The sequence below is a fragment of the Lepisosteus platostomus genome, chromosome 6 (genome assembly GCF_059453375.1).
Source record: "Lepisosteus platostomus isolate fLepPlt1 chromosome 6, fLepPlt1.hap1, whole genome shotgun sequence".
Lineage (NCBI taxonomy): Eukaryota > Metazoa > Chordata > Actinopteri > Semionotiformes > Lepisosteidae > Lepisosteus > Lepisosteus platostomus.
The window spans coordinates 58256029-58276721 of record NC_142616.1 but is presented as its reverse complement, the minus strand read 5'-3'; the positions used below and the strand labels follow the sequence as shown (position 1 = coordinate 58276721).

General features: G+C 40.1%; 1 protein-coding gene across 2 annotated transcripts in view; it reads right to left on the bottom strand.

Annotated features, from left to right (window-relative positions):
- arhgef3 (Rho guanine nucleotide exchange factor 3) overlaps window positions 1-20693 on the bottom strand; it is a 103560-nt gene that overhangs the window by 42945 nt on the left and 39922 nt on the right. For both annotated transcript variants that reach the window (XM_088636614.1, XM_088636615.1), the window contains one exon: window positions 19829-19891. In XM_088636614.1, the coding sequence (XP_088492740.1) occupies window positions 19829-19891 (63 nt within the window). The remainder of the gene's footprint in view (window positions 1-19828; window positions 19892-20693) is intronic.

Below are 20693 nucleotides of genomic sequence, written 5' to 3'. Positions count from 1 at the left end.
CCAGACTTCTGTCTGCCTGGTCTGGGAGTAAAACACAGTAATGGAAGTTGTCTGTACGTCCCTATCATCGGATTTCTTGCTTGTGTATCATGTCCTGTGGTGTGCTCTAAGTAATCCCCCTGCAGAAAGTTCTGCTTAGGCTTTAGGTTGCCATGGCAAACAGCTACTCCAAAACCAGAACCGCCCATGAAAAGATTCCTGAATTCTGAAGAATGTGAAGACTGCAAACAGAGAATGATCAGTCCTGCACACTAGCGTCAGAACCTGGCTGGGCTTATAATCTCAGCCAGGTTGTAGTCAGTCAGCAAGGCAATATTTCTGATGACTGAGTGTAGACACAGGACCACAGACACTCCCCCCATGGCAGGCTGGAGCGCTCAGAGTGATGAGAGCTGTCTGATCCCTCAGGGCAAGATGAGCAAGGCTGCCGAGAAACACTCTCCCTCGCACGCCAGGGCCCAGGAATGTTCTACCGACAAAACTTTTATAACCTGCAATTTCCCCCTCCTTCAGGCTCTTTGAAAACGCAGCTCCTGACCTATGGTTCACAGAGACACCTGTCAGCCAGATCACAAATTCTAATGCCCCAGCAACCACCCCAGCCCGGTGTGTTCCACTGGCACGCAGGGCTGACATGCTGAATCACGCCTTGTGCACAGCTGCTTGAGGTTTATCAAGCTCTGGGAAGGATGGCCACACTGCCACGCTCAGCTGGATTTTCCTTTACTCTAAACATGCCGCAGAACACAGCGGAAAAGAAGACTGTCCACCTTTGTGAGGTAGTGAATGAAGCCACATGATAAATCCCTCTCACCACTTATGAAGCCAACCATGGGTCAACATTCGCTCTTTTCCTCACAGCACCCACTATGCTTACTTGTTCCAGATCATTTCGGCATGCTCTGCTCCAGGCAGACAAAGCTTGTGTATTAAATGTCGATTTGTAGTATTAAAATTGCCAACCAGCTCCGTTTGTTTTATTTTATTTTATGTTTGCCTTGCTCTGCAGGACCATCCTACTGATTTCTCTCTTCTGGTCGCACTCAGCCACTCGGATGCATAGCTAAGTACACCTTCTCAAGTACAGTATTCTCTCCATCCCAGATAAACCAAACAAAACACTAACTTGTCTCAGTTTGGAAGTGCACATAGTGGGACACCATAAATCTGAAGTAGTCTTCTGCTCCTCATCCACTCTTTCTGTCCTGACACAACTCCAGAGTAGGGTAAAGTTAAAATAAAAGATGATACACAGATAGCAATAGGAACCATAAGATAATGGTGTTTTGGAACACGGGGAAAAAACCTTTGACATCATCTATTCACACGTCTGCAGACAACACCACTCGACCAGAACACACACAGATACAGTGAAGCCCAAGTGCTTCTTTGACAGTTAAATCTATCTGTAGCAATCAGTCAAAAGCATAATAGTTTTAGAAATAGCAGTCCAGTTCGCCCTTTTTGTAAAAAAATGGTGTTGCAATTTGATCTTGTGTTGCACAAAAGAAGCACAAGCAAATCATTCTGTGCCTCACCCAGGAGGAAAATCTGGATTTAGCAATCTCATATTTCAAGTATAGTAGGCGGCGCTGTAATTCATCTCCTTGGTAATTGTATAGAACCATCCATTTATAGGCCAAGCTCAAGTGGCTGAAGTGTGTAGCTTTGTACTGACAGTACAGAAAACGGTTATTAAATAAACAAAGTGCAGCAGTATAATTATGCTTGGGGACTGCTGCGTTTGAGTTTGCACATTTTATTGCCAAAGAGCAAGAGGATGATTAACATACAAAAATACGTACAAAAACGGTTTTACGGTATTAAATCCCACAGCTCAAAATCCAAGGCCTCAATGAGATGAGAAAGTCACATCTGAGAGATGAACACAAACCTCTGTGTCATTAAAGCAAGGTGACACAGATGAATAGTATATCCTGTTACCTCTGTGAGGTCTGAGTGGAGAGCTGCGTCAGTATGCGAGCTGCAAAGGCACAAGGAGAAGTTAATTCCATTCTGAAAAGCAGAAAGAAAGAAAAAACACAATGTTTCCGCTGTCGAGCCTTCTTGAGGTGTGAAGGATATGGGGGAAAAGGTGCAGGGATATAAAGAACAGGAGAACAAAATGGAGAGGATGTGAGAATGGGCACAGCAGGTGAGAAAGAGTCCAAATGAATGGAGATCCAGGAGGATGTGTGAAAAGCTGAAATCTGTAAATGAAGAGAGATCTCCGATCCTCCAAGATAATAGTTCACCTTTCAGTTTAAGAGGCAAAATATTTTTTTTCGACCTTTCACCATGGTTTTAAGCTTTGCTTGTCCCTATTGTCTATTTCAGTAACTTGCCAAGAACATTATGGCTGCTTCTTAAAGAACTAAGAAAAAACGAACTTGTGGCAGGCAAGCAAATGGACATCAAGTATCCTGAGTAGATGTTGTACCCTGAAGCCTGAGAAACGCCTGCAGACTTCCTCTCTCATGTTTCCTTCCATATTGATGCACAAAGGTATAAGAAAAAATAAACACTCCATAACAGCAAACTCACAAGAACTTTAAGAGACATAGACATGTTCTTACACGGTCAACAATTCCTTTCAGAGTTGTCTTTAACCAAAGCCCTGGTTCGTACAAAGTTGTTGAACTGACTTGTACTTGGAACATCTAAGCAAAGCAAAAAAAGACATTAACTGTACACATTTTTACAATAAAACCGATCTGGTCAACGTCAAAACTACGTAAGGGTTTTATTTACGCAGAAAAACTTTAATATGTCCTCCATGTCCATATCCAAACCAACTGTTGCTAGAGACACATTGGGGAAACAAAAGCACGATTTTCAGATGAAACCACCACAGGCCATGTAAATATTACTTCACTGATATAAATGGATTCAAGCAAAAGTAACTGTGCTAAAAAAGAAAACACATCAGTGGGGTTTATTTTTCATTAACTGTGTTACAAATATACTAAACAACTAGATAAGTAATGAGTCACTCTATTTTATAATCCATGAAGTATTTCTGGAAAAAGAAACATGGCCTTGAAATAGTTTTCTTGTGGCTGGTCTAGATATAGGACCTTTTTGTTCTAGTTTGGTTAGTGCACATGCTAATTTGGTTTTTTAACATGCATGAAAAACAAGAAAACAAAGACAAGATAAAGGATCTTACTCATTTTTGTGGTATATGGGTGAAGTGGTTTCTGTACTAGTGGTTTTGTATTTAACACTCTAACTCTCTGAAGAAGTGTATCTCTTTAAGAAGATGCCAAAGTGCTATCTGAATGGACAGGATTACTTGGTGTCTGTACAATTATGTATATATACTGTAGGTATTTAATACATTTCCTAAGATGCCCGCTATATATCTTTTATAACTGCATCAAATTCACCAAATCATTATCAGGAAAATGACCATTTCTATGACAAATGCACTGATATTCTATTGAACATATATGACACAGGTATGACGATTAATATTTGTCATCAATAGGGTTGATAAACAAGAGGTCTACTCTGTTACTGTACATGGCCACCACTGAAAGCAATGTAATGCATTATTTGGATCATTTTGAAGAGGCAGTCTTGTGGGATTCTGTCCTATTGCTCTCATGCAGTGTGGACTGGTGTAGGTGACTACTTCACTGGTGTAGGTGCCACTTATCACCCCATCCCATCCCACAGATGTTCAAGAATCAGTTTGGGAATTCATGGCATAACTAGCATATTTTCTTGTTGTGAGAAGACTACTGTTATACAAGCAACAAAAGGGCAGGCATTGCTCTGCTGGAATGTTGCCACGTTGGGATGAGCAGCAAGTGAACTGCCAGGACTTGATCAATTGTGATGCCGCTGTGGAATCACGTCACCTTCAATCATTATAAGTCGATTGGAGTGACTTGATACTCCTGCCCAGACCATCACACTTGGACCTTCCCATTGACTGCTCTGTCATTCTGCACTTGTGCTCCACCCTGACTTACACCTATCAGTGTCTTCTAATCAAAACCTTGACTCATCATTAAAGAAGACTTGGATCCACTGCTGGCAGGTTCACCTCTGGTTTTACATACCAATTGCACAAATTATTCTCTTGGTAAGCAGGGCATACTGGCTCTTTTCTGTGTTTTGCTTTCTTGATATTCACCCAGCTTGACATTTACCATCCAACATGTTAAATCATAACCTGTGCCAAATCCACTCTCTCACTAACGTGGTGATTCAGTGCCTAGGGAACAGTCAAGGTCATTCAAGTATATCACAATCAGAAATGAGCAATTGATCAAAATGACACCAAAAACACTGCATCGATATCCAAAATCCAATATCTAAAACCATGCATGCGCAGAAAGAGTGATCCACTTCTTCGGATGCTCAGTATATATACATAAAAATTAAATGAATAACCTCTCCTTTTCTGTGTAATGAGCAGTCGTTAACAATAATCCCCAAAAAGACGACCAGCGTGAGAGACGGGTGAGAAACGCGGAGAACTGCGCCCCCACCTCCTCCTGCAGTCCCAGGTCTCTTTCCGGGCAGCTGTACCCATCACAGCCGAGCCCCTTCACTGGTTCTGACAGCGCGGCCATGGCAAACACAACAATGGCTGCACGGGGCACAAGTCACCCGTCCGCCTCGGCCCCGGGTCTCCGCCAGGGACAACAGCCAGCCAGACCGCACCCGTCACAGCGCATCAGTCAAGAAAGCGATGAGCGATGGGAGTCAGACTGTTCTCTCCCACTTGAAAGCTGGCAAAAACGCCAAATCTGAGACCAAGAACAACGACAGTGTCGGGGTGTTTCAGGCATGGCTGGCGGGACAGTGCAGGTGGAGTGGGCGCGGTGTGTGAAGAGCATTACGTACACATTTCATTAACAATCGCTCGTATTGTGATAGGAAATGGATCACGGATTCCTGTGTGAATGCTCACACTGGGTCTATTTTATTTAAAGTGATCGTCACGGACAGGAATTTAGCTAAAAAAAAACTTTTCAAGAGACAAAGAATATTTTCACTCTATATGTGCAAATGACTTACCTGATAAGGCCTACATAAAACAAGGACAAAGTGAGTCTTGCGTCAATGTGGAAAAACACTTTTGGCAGTCATTTTAGCAACTCCAAATATTTAGACTGTAGATTTTTCCAAAACCAAAGCTCGGTTAAGGGTTTAGGTTAATGTGTAAAACAAGTTTTGAATAGCTGAATTTTTTGCAGTTTTCAAGCTATTCTGTTTTCAAGCATTCCATGACATGATATCTTCCATTGAAGATAATGACAATTTTAACGTTTGTAAGTCCTGTTTCATGTATTATAAATATTAACCTTATTTTTGTTTTATCTTGATGTTAAGTTACCCTTTTTAGGGCATCACTTTTAGGGCATTCACTTTTAGAGTGAATGGAGCTTTTTGGGTCAGTACAGAGCCTCCACTATACTGTACTACAGGACAAAAGGATTTTCAACATGAACACTTCAAAAAGTTCTCTGTTCTTTAGAGTGGGAAAAGATGTTTTTAAAATCCTTTCAAGTAGGTCCGATTTCTCAAAATGAGGACAACTACTTGTGTTCTTCAACACTGCTTTACTTCTAAAGAGTCAAAGCATGTCAATATAAACTATAGAGAGGTATTTTTGTCCGTGTATCAGCTGAGCTTCTGGTTTGTCAAAGCACTCAGCTGAACAGCAGGAACCAAAGGCAGGGTGCTGCTGTTTCTTGTGTCTAACTCACAGAGCAAGGTGAGTGTTCTGCTCTCTCTTTGACGAGGAGAATTCACTGGAACATCTTATTTTCAGGAAGGATAGTGCTGTTTATGAAATTCTATGAGGTAGAATGCCATTCCAATGCAGTGAAGTAGTCAGCAAATGATTTTTTTTAAATGCAAAGAAATCAGTGACGTGAAGTGTTAAACACGCCCAACACTGCACTGTAACTGTACATGCACGAGCCTTCAGCTTCCGCCAGTTTCTATATGAAATTAAAAACTGTACACACATTTTCAAAGATTAGAAAGAATTATTCACATTTTTCAGTAAATGGCAAGCTAATTCTGCCATATCTCTGAAATGCTCATAGAAATGCGAACAGATTTTCTAAGGTCATATAGAGCCTACCTACCATAGGTAGTTGGTTGCATATTCCTTAGTTAAGTAGAAGGCAGATGAATTATTGCTTCAATTAAGTAATTGTTGGAATCCAACGATAAATCAGATCAGCATAAGGCTCAAAAAATGTAAATCTGAAAGGGCTTATTTTTAGCCAAAAAAAGAAAAGGTTTTATAAATGACACATACAGTACTTTTTCTTTAAAACCTTTTTTTCTCCCACAAGTTGCATGAGTCCTGCTTATTTCAGTCAAGGTCTAGTTTATTTTGACTAGGCCTGATGGTCTCAACACGACCTCTGATGTGTTGACCACATCACTAATATAGACACAAACAGCATGGCTAAATTTAGCCAACAGAGGACTCTTAATAATATAGCTGTCTGGTGTGGGAAGCAGCAGAACTGTGGCTTTGCAGAGATGCACCAAAATGTTTAGAACAAAACAAAAACAGCACTCAATTGCATGCTTTGGAATGCATCTGAAAAGGACTTCAATTTAAAAAAAACAAAACTTGCCTGACAGATCTTGCAGAAACTAGTCCCATGTAAAGTTTTAATCCATTTGTTTTCTACAGAGTACAAGATTAGGACTACTTATTACAAGACAACTGTCATACTTCACATCTTAACGTAATTGTTCATGAAAGCAAAGAGACCTAGGAGCAGGTATTGTCAAAACCAACCAAATAGTTCAGGTTCATATTCATATACAGTATGGTCTACGGTAAATAATAGAATATATTTTTTAAACCAATAATAGTAAACATATTGCCACTTCATGGACAGATTTGCTTGCACACCACTAAGACAAAGATTTCAAAATAATTCTTATGATTTTTTTCTCCCAATATTGTTATTTAAAGCTCTCTCCTTGAAAATGTTTGGTATGTATTACCAGTTACTTGGGACTCCAAAGGAACACAGAGCATGGAAAACTAGTCTTATCCCCAAAAGATATTATAAACAGGGCCACGATTTGGTTCCAGGACATGTCAAGCCGAGAATAAAGGGAAAAAAAACATTGTACTAAAAGGTACCATAGAGATTGCATTTGTTTACTGAGCCTGTGCTCAGGTTTCCTTCACATGGGCTTAGCAGTTAGGAAAGAAAAGCAAGAAAACACTTCAGTCCTCACATGAAAATGAGCAGATGACAGTTGGCCATCAAGTTTCAGTTCTCATTTATCTATGCACCTTTTCCAGCTAGTTTCTGAACACTGTAAAGAAACTACAATTGTAGTCTTTCATTTACCCAGTGCAACCTAAACATGTGACACATCTTAGGCCTGCTGCTTTTAAGTTTCCACATATGGTCCTTTGTTTCTGATCTGTGTTGAGGTCAGAAAAGTGTGTCTGCCTTTGCGAGTCCCCTTTAGGATAGCTTGTTTCATGAGTCTGAAATAGCCTGGGCTGGTCTGAATCACAATGGGATAGATTCGAAAGTTCTAAGTCTGTCACTTTTTTCAAATAGAATTTTCAGAAAGCAGGACAATGTAAGATAAAACAACAATAGACTCAGTCTTTTCAGATATTTAAATTCTTTCAGGCATGCCTCTCGACATCAGACGACGTAAAAACCATCTTGAAAATGTATTTTATTTAAGATCTAAACCCAGATTTACTGGATGCCAGCAGTGTTCTCCACTCAGTCATACAAACCCCTGACACCGACCACTGAAAGTCGTACAACTAGAGAAACACTTTCCTTTCTGCTGCTAGACTGCAGAAAGTGATCTGTTCTCATTTCCCTATTCTCTTAGATACTTCTCAATTATGAGAACCAAAGTAAATCACATAGAAATAAAACTGAATACTGAAAAGCTTCATCCTTTGTGCAAAACAACTAAAGCATTAGCAGCCTGTAATACAGCTACTTTCAGCTGTCTAATGGCTTTACAGCCTGCTCAACCATTTTTCAATTTCTGAGGTTTACTGAACCAGTTCTGTCACTGTACAGTATGAGCGATGGTTTATATTAAGACAGCAGCCAACATTAGTATGACATTCATGAGTTATCATTACAGGAGGTCATTTTTTACGAATCCTGCCCCCACGAAGAAGTGGCATACCCAGAACTTCAAATTTGTTAAGAGTTATGAATAAACTTAACTATAACCCAGACTGACTATTTATACTAAACTAAAAGTTCCTGGTCATATTACAAATCACATAGCGTGGAAATTACGCTCATTATTGAATTTTGCACACTAAATGTACTGAGAGGTATCAAATACCCCTATGCTTCTCGCTAGATTATAACATTATGGGATCGCTGCTTTTTAAACTTGACTCAAATGTAATTTAACAATAAAGAGAATCTGTGCGGCTTTTTCTCAGTCTTCCGGCAGTACAGAAACCAGAAACCTGAACAGCTGTGGACAGTCTGTATGAACCTCAGCCAGCCCATCTGCTCTCCAGCACAGCTCTCTCAGCTTTCCTCACTTCAGCTCTATGGGCCACTCTGCTCTCCCTCCTCAGGGGCTGTTGTCTTTACAACTTTAACCAACTAGCTGGTAATTAACGATTTCTTCAGGTCTCATGAAAGGTGTTTCAGAACACAAAGGATCACGTTCACCTGACCACACCCGACGTTTAAAAACAGCAACACTCAGAAATCCAAAGATCAAATAAAAAAAGAACAAGACATTATCGAATGTAAAAAAAAAATCTCCAAGCGTTGCCTTACACCCTTTAAATGGGATATACAGTAGTACAGGACAATGTGCAAAATTTTAAGATATATAAAATCAACACACCTTATTATCTATCACAATGATACCTTAGCAACCGAAGTCGACTTCTCTTACGGCAGGTTTTGTGGATAATTTGCTTCATTGCTTGGGCAGGCCACACTACTACCAAAACATTCTGGACGAAGGATATTTACTAATCAAATCAAATATGTGCGGAGCTGCTTTCAGATGGCACAAAACTGGCTAGAGCTACAGACTCACACTTTTTAATCAGCTCACGTCTGTGTAAACCGATAGCTGTTAGGAGAAGTTAAATGTTTCTATTGCTGCAAATCCACTGGAGTGAAAACACCCAATGGGATTGTTTAGACTGCCCGTCATTAACGGTGCAGATACAGACTCAGTGCAGGTTTTCTTATTACCAGATGCCGAACTGTGAGGTCAGAAGGCGTCACAGCTGTTGACCTGTGAGCTGATCTAACATTTGGAGCTAGCCACCGCTGAGTCACAGACCATTCCAACACAAGCTAAGGAACTTTCAGAATTGTTTTTTTTTCCCCCAACATTTTCTAAACCTGATTAATTTAGCGTCCTCTCTATTTTTTTTCTCTCTCTGGTTTGACAATCATAATTCAAATTTTGTTTCAATAATAGTGACCTCAGAGTTGGCCAAAAAATCTTAAAAAGTCACAGGGAGCTCTCCTGTGTCACCATCTGCCCAGGTGATCTTTGGACTCAATGCTACTCAAAACTACTTGGGTCTCACTAGGTCTCAGCACTGTGGCTCTAAACTTATTTATTTTTTTCTTGTGGGCCTCACAGTGAAGCTGCAAATACAACTGATGCACTGCTATTCTTCCACACAAAAATGGAATGTCGAATGTTAAATGAGACCAGACAGGGAGAATAGCAGAATCCTTAGACTTTATTATGCATTACTCTAAATGCCAATTTGAAGGGCTTTAATTAGTTCAAGTCTGGATTAACTTTACTCCAATTCTGGCAGAGATGATCTGTCAATGAATAAAAAAAACCCACCAACCTAAAACTTCTAATTTTCACGTAATTGTGAAATATTAAGCATAATATCTTCTGCCCCGGAGATGCACTGCAGCAACTTGGGTAGGTGAGTAGGTGGGTGGGTTTCTCTTCCACAAATGAGATAACAAATGTCATACACACCAACACACAGTACTGGCCCACGGTAAGATGGAGGAGCTATGTCAGACACCTCTTAACATACAAAGAAGTGACAAGTAATTCTGAAGTGGAAAAAAATTAGATAAAAAGACTCCCTAATGCAGATAATAAGAGCAAACTCCGACAGACAGAAAATTATTCAATTTAGAGAAAAGGTGAGAAAATGAATGGAATCACAATGGGTTCTAAATTATGAGTGCTCAAAATGAATTTCTTTTCTTTTTAACAAAAAAAACATATACAGCTAGACTGACCTTACAAGAATAATACAAAAATATAATGCAGGAAATAGAAATTGTTCTATTAAGACCACGCACTTGATGAGAGGGAAGATTGTGGTGCCCTGAAGTGTGTATTTCAATCAAAGGTGCCTTCAGAGCATGTGGAAGGTGACAGACACCTTTGTAAAGATCAAGTGGATCTACAGTAACACAGAATGAAGGCAACCTTTCAAACCACGTGAAAAAAGTTTACCATTAAGTCAAAACAAGCCAATGGTTTCAAACAAATGTTCCAGTGCAAAGCACAAAAGTAAAATAACTACACCAGTAGGTGGCTGTATACAAAGAACAGTTCCTTCACAGCCTCAGTTAAACACAGTGAAGAATTGAAGAAAGGAAACAACGTTTCGGCTGTGGAGCCCTCTTTAGCTGCTGCAGTTACCTTCTTGAACTATAAGACAAAAATACAACAGCAATACAATACCATAATACAAAACAACATTCGGAACTTCCAGTACCATACGAAATAAACAAGCAGATAATTAGCTTGTGAAAAACAACAACAATAATAATATTCCTACCTGCAAACAAGATTTTCATTGTTCAACAATGAATGCTTTCAGCTATAAAGAGAGCAAATGCTCTTGGTCTTTATAAAGAGGATCTGATACCTCATCCCAGAGGGTGGGAGAGTATATTCTAAAAAGATGAGAGGATGAGAGGGGTCGTCTAAGATTTTATATGTAAGATTAATAATATGTCCATGGATAGAGTCCACAGATGCGCCATTCTTGCCACTAGTCCCGATCACTTTGTTCAACTTATTTTTGTTCTGCAAGGACATGGCAGCTCCCCAGCTCTGAATACAAAAGGTTAGAATGTATTGAATAAAACTCTTCTAAGAAGTGCCAACATTGTGATTTCTACTCCTTAAACATCCTTAAAAAATACAACCTTTGTTGTGCTTTCAAATACCTTGCCTCTGTGTTGGCAGTCCAAGTCAATTTACAATCTATAATAGTGCCAAGGAATTTATATTCATTTATTGTTTCAATATCAGTTCCATAATCAGTTAGAGGGATCACAGGAATAGAACATTTCATTTTAAAATCAATGATCATTTCCTTTGTTTTGTTTATGTACAAAAACAGTGAATTATCCTGATGCCAATTAAAAAAAAAAAAGATTTATCTCCTGACTGTAAAAGTTTTCAGCCTTTTTTTAAAAGTCCAGTCAAGGCAACATCATCCAACAAGAGTTGATGATGCAATTTAGCTAAACAAGAAAGCTTTTAACAATCTTGAGATTGTTAAGGAATGCTTTTTAGGCTCTTTGGAAATAATGTATGCCAACTTCAGCAACAATGTTACAATCATAAAGCAAATAAAAGGACTACAGACAGAACTGTAATAAGAAGGGTGGAAACAATCATGACAATCACCAACAGTGATAATATCTTGGCTGTGTTGTCATTTGAAAGCACGAACGTGTGCATTTGTTGCACTGTTACACATTTGGATTTAAGATACCAAGGGCGGAATTGTTTTGAGAGCAATTGTCCTGCTTGACACCGTGGAAGGCCAGGGCAGATGAGTACGGTATATATTATTAATGGCTTGCTAGAATTTATTTCCAAGAATGACTCATTCGTTGTGATGCGATTCCGATTTTGATATCTTGATGTAGTCCTGATGGTGCTCTGAACATACAAGAAAAGGACTGTCTCATCGGTCCGATGAGAAAAAGACATCCAGAAACACATACAGTAGCTAAACAAGGTGTTCAGTTTCATTACGCCAAGAGCACCCATTCACCTAGTCACTCACTCTTCTCCTGGACAAATTTCCCCCTGGCCTTTATCAGTCATGGCTTCCTAACAATCCCCATCTCTGAACTGGGTTCATTACCCTGTTCTCCTCCCCTCTGATAGCTGATGCGTGGTGTGTGGTGAGTGTACCGGTGCACTAGCTACGTCCATCCATCAACCAAGTGGATACCTGAGTGTTCACAAAAACTCCATGTAAGTGCCCTTTGCATTCTTATTCTTAATCTTAGTCTTATGCCGGCGTCACACTACACGACTTTTCCTAGGATTTTCAGTCTTAGCGTTCATTTACATTATTGCAAGAAAATCACAGCGAGTTGCAGAGAGTCACAGCGCGTGCCCGGTACCGTCAGTTGTGTAGTATGACATCCCCAGCAACTCAGTCATAGCACTCTTAATAGCCCCTACGACTCACTGAGACTCGCTACGATAAAATCAAACTGGTTTGATTTTCGCGTAGCGGGTCGCAAGTCATAGGGGTGGGCAGTGAGCCAGATGTGTACTTGAGAGATAACGTGGCCATTATATTCCACATTATAGCGCAATACTAATTTGTTTACAATATTTGTTTTAAAGGTGTTTTATATTTTTAACTGTTTTATTTTTGAAAAAAGTGTTCTATATTTATAAAGAATTCTATTTTTGAAGATGTTTATTTGTGGAAAACAATGCCTGTGTTACATTTTATAAGACGTTTACGTGCTTGTTCTCCATGTTGTTTGTTCACGTGCGGTGCTCCTCTTGTGCTCCACGTTGGTTGGCTGCCAAATAAGCTGAAATCGCGGTAGCTACAGTATGTGGCGCAATACGAGATTTGGAACCGTGATGAAAAATCATGAGGGAATCATGTAATTAGTCACCCCCTGCGATTCCTAGTTGTATAATGTGACACCCTCCAGGTGTCAGTTCAGCAACTCCAGTCGTTAAAGTTGACATGCTCTCCGAATAGAAGTCCTGTCGATTCATGTAGCGTGTCACCGGCTTTAGTCTTATTCTAGTTTTGGGCATTGCTTGAGGAAAACAAGACAGAATATGGCGACCTGATGGCACACAGAGAGGTTTTTGAATCTGAGGAAGGAGACATCTGGTTGACATCTGGCACCATGGTCGGTTGACAAAGTACTGGAGCGATTTTTAAATATCCTTCCTCAGAATCAAGAATTTGCTGTAAACAAAGGGAGAATGGAGGCAGAGTTGGAGAAACCAGAATGGATACTTACGCACTGAATCTTCAACTGTAAGAGAAACAAACTTCCTAGTAACATGCTGTTTGCTATAACAATATTTCAAAACAAGATCACAACTCTATGCCTGAGAGTACTGCCACTGCTTTGAGTTTGTATGCTCAAAACAAGCCCAACAGAAGATCCCGATCTGTTAAAACAGTTCAACAGTGATTCATTTATGCAGATACTGAAGGAAATGAGGGAAGAATTTGAATCTAGATCCAAAGATGTGATGGAGTTCAAGGATTTTAGTTTCAATGAGAAACCTTTATCATGCCAGTGTCATCTTTGTCACCTATCATCGCAGACATCTATTCTGACTACCTGCAATGTGAATGTCAGTCAGGTGTTCATCATTCCTGGGAAGTCGGTCTACCACACAATACCCATACATTCTGTACATTATTACATTTCACTAAGATAAATAATATGTTAGTACTAAGCTATGGTCACTTTAGGACACTAGGTTGTATGATCAGACCTGTCATTATTTTCCTCTTATTGCTAACCTGGGTTATATTGCAAGCCTGCAGAAAGCTGAAGAAGTGTACATGATTCTCCCTCTGTAGGAGGGAGCAGTCCCCCAAGACCACTAATAAAAACAGATGAGTTATTAAAATCCTAATATAAAATGGAGACAGAAACAATCTTCTTGGAACACTCCCAGAAGTACATTCTCCTTACTCACTGATTTATATAGGGAATTTTCTTGGCAGCAGAAAGCTACAAAACAGTATTGTGATCCATTTTTATAATGAAGGTGCTTTGTCAAAGCCAATATACACTGCCCCTGGGTTTGGCAGCACATTTGAAAACAAAAACATCTCATCTCGTGCTTTAATGTTAGAGATCATATCAGCAGGTTCTTGAGCTGCTGGCCCAAATCGTAAGCTCCACCTGACAATCAATAGCTCATTTTCTGTCTCCTTGCTCTCAGTACAAACAGCAAACAGTACTACTTCCCTGTTACTGCCCTACCTTAGCTGGCCTGCTCCATCTGATAACTTCACAGGCCTTTTGTGTCAGATGAGCCTCAACAGCAGAGCATGTGGCTGCTCTTGCCTGCACTAGTGTCATTTTGTTTCTAGAGCTCAAGTACTTGTTTCTGTGGGTCTTCATCTGTCCTCAATATGGGAAGCAACTTCTATAACCACCTGAGAGAAGGTAAAAACTGCATCTTAATCCAGTGGAAAAGGCAATTGTAGATAGCTTTCCTTGGGGTTTCTGTGGGAGATGAAGGGATGGTGTTCCAAATCGACAGATATTTTTCACTCTAGTCTGAAGAACAACAAGGTCCACTACTCTGACAATACACTGAAGGGAAGGAACAGAACTGGAGCAGATTGATTCCCCTTTAATCAAGCACGCACACTCTGAAACGCAACCTTGCGTCCACAATTCTGCAGTCTCTCTAAAAAGGACGTGCCAGTTTACGGCGCGTCAGAGTAGGTGTTCCCAATCCTAATCCTAGAGAACCCACACAACCTGGATTGTGATGCAGCTGAGCTTTTTACTTAAATGAAGCATTAACTGAACTAACCAGTTAATATATTTGAAGGTTTACCTTTCGAAGGCTTGAAAGCAGCCTCCAAAATGTTTAAGAGCTATTAAGTACCATTAAAGAATTCCCGTTAATCTGATTGTGGGGCTACTTGAAAGTTCCACAAATGTGCAACTGAGTTCTCAAATAGAACAAAAACAAAGAGGCACTTGGATTGGGATTGGGTAGGCCCAGGATTGGGAATGCCTATCTCACTTCAAAAGAACTCTCTTCTTCAGGGAGAAAGTGGAACTACTCTTCCCACTTTGTAAAGATAACAGCGAACCTAAAGAAAAGACTTGCTTATATCTTAGCTCATCACCTAACAGAACAATAGAGCATAAGAACAATTACAAATGAGCAGAGGCCATTAGGCCCATCTATTCCATTTGGTGAACAGCTACAAACTGAAGTAATCAAAGTTTACAGCCAATCTTGAGCATCAGCACACCACCTGTTTGGGTACTTCTTTAAAGAATATCGGCAAATAAGCCCCTGTTTAATGGACTTTTAAGCTGGAAAAATATTTGTCCTTATGTTTCATATATATACTGTTATTAAAAACACAGCTACAAATGAAAAATGTACACATTGACAAGAGTGGAAATATGGTACTTTTATAAATTAATTGTCCCTAAAGCTGCGTGTCAACAGGGAAACTATACCGTCATGTCATGTTATTTTTGGTTCAGACATGAAGCAAAAATTCACTCTACATATCAAACAATGCTGTAGGTTGTACCAAGTTTAGAAATGAGTCCAAATACAAAATTAGCTTTAAATTCACCAAGGTCAAAGGATGTTAAGTAACTGGAACATCGAAAATAGTGTATTTTTTCATACCAAAACTCAAGTCAATTATCGTGGCAGGGGTAGCGTCAGTGAGAACAATGGTGCTGTCAGCCATGACATCACTACGTCCTATTGTGAGTGCAATACCCACATTTTGGCTCCCCTAGGGGTTAAGCTTCACTGCACTGACCAAGCCACACAGCTCACGAAAAAAGTCTAGTACTCTCCAATTATGAATGTAGACAAGTGAAGGAAATCCCTCGCTATTTTTGACTCAGGCATTGTTATGCTGGCAAAGGCACAAATCCAGTAGATAAAAGAGTATGCCTGGAAGCAGATTCCAGTGCATTTCTGTAAGGACATGCAGTGTTGTCATCCAACAGAAACAAAAGTATAGGTAAACAAAGGTAATTATATAACAAGCATAATTCATCACCTAATATGGGTTTTAACCCCCTGTTCTTTGTTAACATGACTGGAGAAGGGTTTCTGTTGGAGTATTTGCTTAATGTGACGCCACCATACACTCAATCTGCATAATGTATGTTATGTTGATAAAAACTACTATCTTAATGTTTTGTGTAGTTTCCAGTGTATCTTCATAGCAACTTTGTTAAATCTAATTTCTAACAGACAAAGAATAAACCAGTATATTAGATTAACGAGTGGCATGATAGTTTTGCTTAGGATTCATGTGCAAGACCTGAAGTACAATTTTAAGTCATTCTACCATAGCAGATGCGCAAGGATCTGAGGACATTTGGAAAGAGTCAGTTCATGTTCTATAGCCCGAGAAGGGGCTGACTTGATTTCCACATACCACAGACCTAGGTACGTTGATTGACTGACAGGATGTGGCTCCTCTCACCCACCCTGCACACAGTATATGGAGTAGTTGAAGAGGAGGTGGAAATGCTTTTATTACTAAATACTGTATTCCCCTGTGACACTTCACTGAAAACGGGAAAATTTCATGGTGACACACTAGCTACAATGTGCTTGGCTGACAGAATTAAACAGATGTGTCCTGGGCAGGTTTCAAATTTAAAAGAGAGAAAGACAACTTTTTTTTTCCATTCTAGCCAGCTGATACGTATAAACTTCTTGATACAAAAAGATTCATTCACTCAGAGCCACATATTGTTTTTATTCTCTTTCCTAGGGAAGGCCTTGTTTAGAACATTGACTATCATTGCTCAGTGTGGGGGGGGGGCATGTACAGAAGCCTAAAGGCTAGCAAGTGGTACAGTTAGAGGAACTGCAAATAAAGCAACAAAGCAAACTGATACCACCACCAAAAGGCACTATAAAGATGAATGAGTTAATCAAAGGTATGAACTGGATATGTCCACATTCCAACTTTGATTAAAGGAAAAGCATTCCATTAACGTTACAAAGTTTGTTTTATTCCTGTCCTTGAAGAAACTTTATAGCTCTTTGAAACTGTAAAATCTGAAACTAAAAGCCCAGACGTAGGCCTTCACTCTGTCTCGACCTGACATTGTCATTGTCAAGAGGGCTGCGTACACTCTCCAGACCAGATACTGACTGCCTGCAGCACAACAATCCAGAAATAGACCTGTATGAACCACAGAAGGCAAAAGAAGAAAATTAGTGCTCCACTAATACCTTGCAATTACTTTTGCCATTTAACAAACTGCCTTGGCAGCTCTGAGCAAAAACATTTCATTAAAATTGCCTGACCTTTAGTAAAATTATAGATCGAGCTCTCTTGCCAACTGTCTGCATAGGCACTGCCCTCTGGAGTGAAACCTGGTACAATGGTTCATCGTGAAGGATCATTTCTGTACTAGCCTTGCTAGGTTTGATCTCACTATCACTGGAGCGCAGTTCAGGGATGAGGAGCTCAACAGAAATAGGGGAGTGCTTGCTGAAGCATTTTTTAGCCTTAAGCAAAATAAGAGAACAAGGCTGAGTCACTGAGCCATGAAGAACTTAAGCTCCGGAATTCCATCATTCTGACAATAAGGCAAGCCCAACTCACAGATACTTACTGACTTGATTGTCCCCAATGGGAGATTTGCTTTGCAGGCATATAAAATTCATCCCACATCCCACAATACATTTAATACAACATGAATCTGTTAACAAATAAGAGACCTACATGTATGATGAGAAAGGAAATAAATACATATAGTAAGAGTCAAAAACACAATTGTCCAGACTGAGCAGGTTAATAGCCAGCAGCCATATCACTCTGCAACTCACAACTGGCAGCCCACTGAAGCTAAGCAGATGTGAGCCTGGTCAGTACCCGGATGGGAGACCTCCTGGGAAACACTAAGGTTGCTGCTGGAAGAGGTGTTAGTGGGGCGCTCACCCTGCAGTCCATGTGGGTCCTAATGCCCCAGTATAGTGACAGGGACACTACACTGTAAACAGGCGCCGTCCTTCGGATGAGACGTAAAACCGAGGTCCTGACTCTCATTAAAAATCCCAGGGCATTTCTCGAAAAGAGTAGGGGTGTAACCCCGACGTCCTGGCCAAATTTTCCATTGGCCCTTACCAATCATGGCTTCCTAATAATCCACATCTATGACTTGGCTTCATTACTCTGCTCTCCCCCCCACTGATAGCCGAGCGTTCTGGCGCATTATGGCTGCCATCACATCAGGTGGATGCTGCACATTGGTGGTGGTGGTGGAGGGGAGTCCCCATTACCTGTAAAGCGCTTTGAGTGGAGTGTCCAGAAAAGAGCTATATAAGTGTAAGCAATTATAATTATCATTATAATAGCTGTGGGAAAAAAAGATGACTTAGTTCTATTGCATTCGAGTCTGGGTAGTCTAAATCAACACCCAGATTGAAGGAGCTCAAATGCTATGTGCACGGGGTGGTCATGACAGTCAATGATTACTTTGGCCTTCTACACAGATCACTCTAAGAATAATTTTGCACATCTATATTCATAACAGAGCAACGCTCAGCCTTAACCTGCTAATGTCCTTCACACCAGACGCACAAAGTCCACAAAACACAATGGGCACCTTGCTGTGTGGGCCTGCTCACCCATTGAACGTCATCCTGTTGCTGTTGACAAATTGTTTGCATCTAATTGTTTTTTAATCCTTGCATGGTTTTGCCTGGGATTTTTCTGCTCATCTGTTTTGGTTTGGCTCAGTGCACACTGATCTCACCGTCATTAGGTGTGTCCAGCAATGCAGAGAGAGGAAGGAGTACAGAAAGAGTACAACACAGCCTACGTGTTGGTTTTGAGAACAAAATAAGGCAATGAGCCAGACTGGTGGAGATTGCTCTCAGAGGACTGTCAGCTTAGAAAGCACTCAAGAAGCTAATTAACAGCTTTTTTTAAAATCAACAGTGTTTCTGCATTGTAAAGGTCTACTGGGTTCTGTGCACCGATCTGAAGCACAGAGAACAATGTTTAAATCTCCTGCTGTGTAAGAGAGGCTAACACCCCATTTTTTCCAACACTGTATTAATTAAGCTAACCTTGTTGCCCATCTCTCATCTCTACCAATTTCTAAATCCTCAGCAGATGTGCTCTTCCCCATATATACCCTAATCGGCTATCTCCAGGCAATGTCATGTCCTCAACATCTGCACATATGATGATAGTAATAGTGTTTACTTCAGATATTATGCTTAAGAGTTTATTACTTTATTATAGAAGATGCTCATTTTAGTAACACTTGCCAAGAAATGGCACTCAAGAAATGGAAAAGTAGTAACAATGATTTAACTGCTATTATGTCTACAATTTCTACAGTAGATTAATGGAATGTTTATAACAAAAATATTTTTCCTGACCATAGCCTGTGCACTTGTAACCTATTTGCAGAAGGCATCTTGTTCCATGTAGAGTATTTTATAAATGAACAGCTGGGTTATTAACCATTTATACAGTATAAGTCTGTAACTCCTAAGAAAAAGTGTGACCCACATTTCTGCCTTTCACAATAAGCTTCTGTAGATATCAGATCATTCATTACATACATCACATAATCCTTCAAAGATGAAAAAAAATCCTCACAGATATATCACCTAAACTGCTTGGCTTCTAACTTCACAATCTCTCTTGTAAGAGGTGCAGGCTGTTTAATTGCTTTGAAAACAAACATGTGATTTGTGAATCAGTGTGGTTGCAAACAGTAGGCTGGGTGCACACTCTTGTAAAAGGCGGAGCAAGCAGCTCTGTGCTGAGATATGGAGTGCTGTGGTGATGGGCGCGAGGAACAGCTCTACTCACTTTGATATCCAGGCTGCAGAGGCTGAGGGAGTCCTCATCTCTTTTCCTCTGCTTGCGCTTCTTCTGCAAGGATAGGAAAACACAGATGAAAATCAAGAAGGCAGAAACCAGAAAGAGAGAGACAACACCTTCAGTATAGGACAACTGATGTGTGGCAAATCAACATAAAGCAAAGCCAATTTAATTTAATTTTAATTTAAACAACACTTAAAAATGAAATGTGAAAATGAGCACAGAAAAATCTAAGGTATGTGTGTTTATGCACAGCACTGAAGACAGAGATGTAGGACAATAGAATAAAAAGATTAAAAAGGTGGATCTGGCTATAAAGAGCAACATGTGGAAATAAAAATTAAAAAGAAACTGGAAACAACATACGTTCATTACTTAAGTGCAATATGTACAAATGAAAGTTCATGCTTATACCTCCAGTACCACACCAGAGAGTATTCTAAAATTGGCAAGAGGACAACATTTAAAATAATTACTTAAATGTTCTAATACTTTCAAGGGGCTTTGTTTGCATGATTGATGAATTACAGTGTTGTAGTTAACACAGCATTTTCAGACATTTACAGTAAAAACACACTATAGAACATTTACAGGAGATCACAAACTGAGCTGCCAGCTCTATTGAGTTTCATCCTGCTTCCCCAGTAGGACAGAGGCTGTTTTGATTCTGGCAGGTATGAGAATTCTTGGATTAGATAGGGATTTGTAGGGAAGAATGTCTAATCCCAGACATTTTCTTGCAGTGCAGCAGATAGCACATCTCTATCCTTGCTTCTCCCTGCTGGCAGTGGGAGCACTGCCTGTCCTCTCTGGACACCCAGGTCAGCCAGTTCCACCTAGTTTCTGTGGCCAG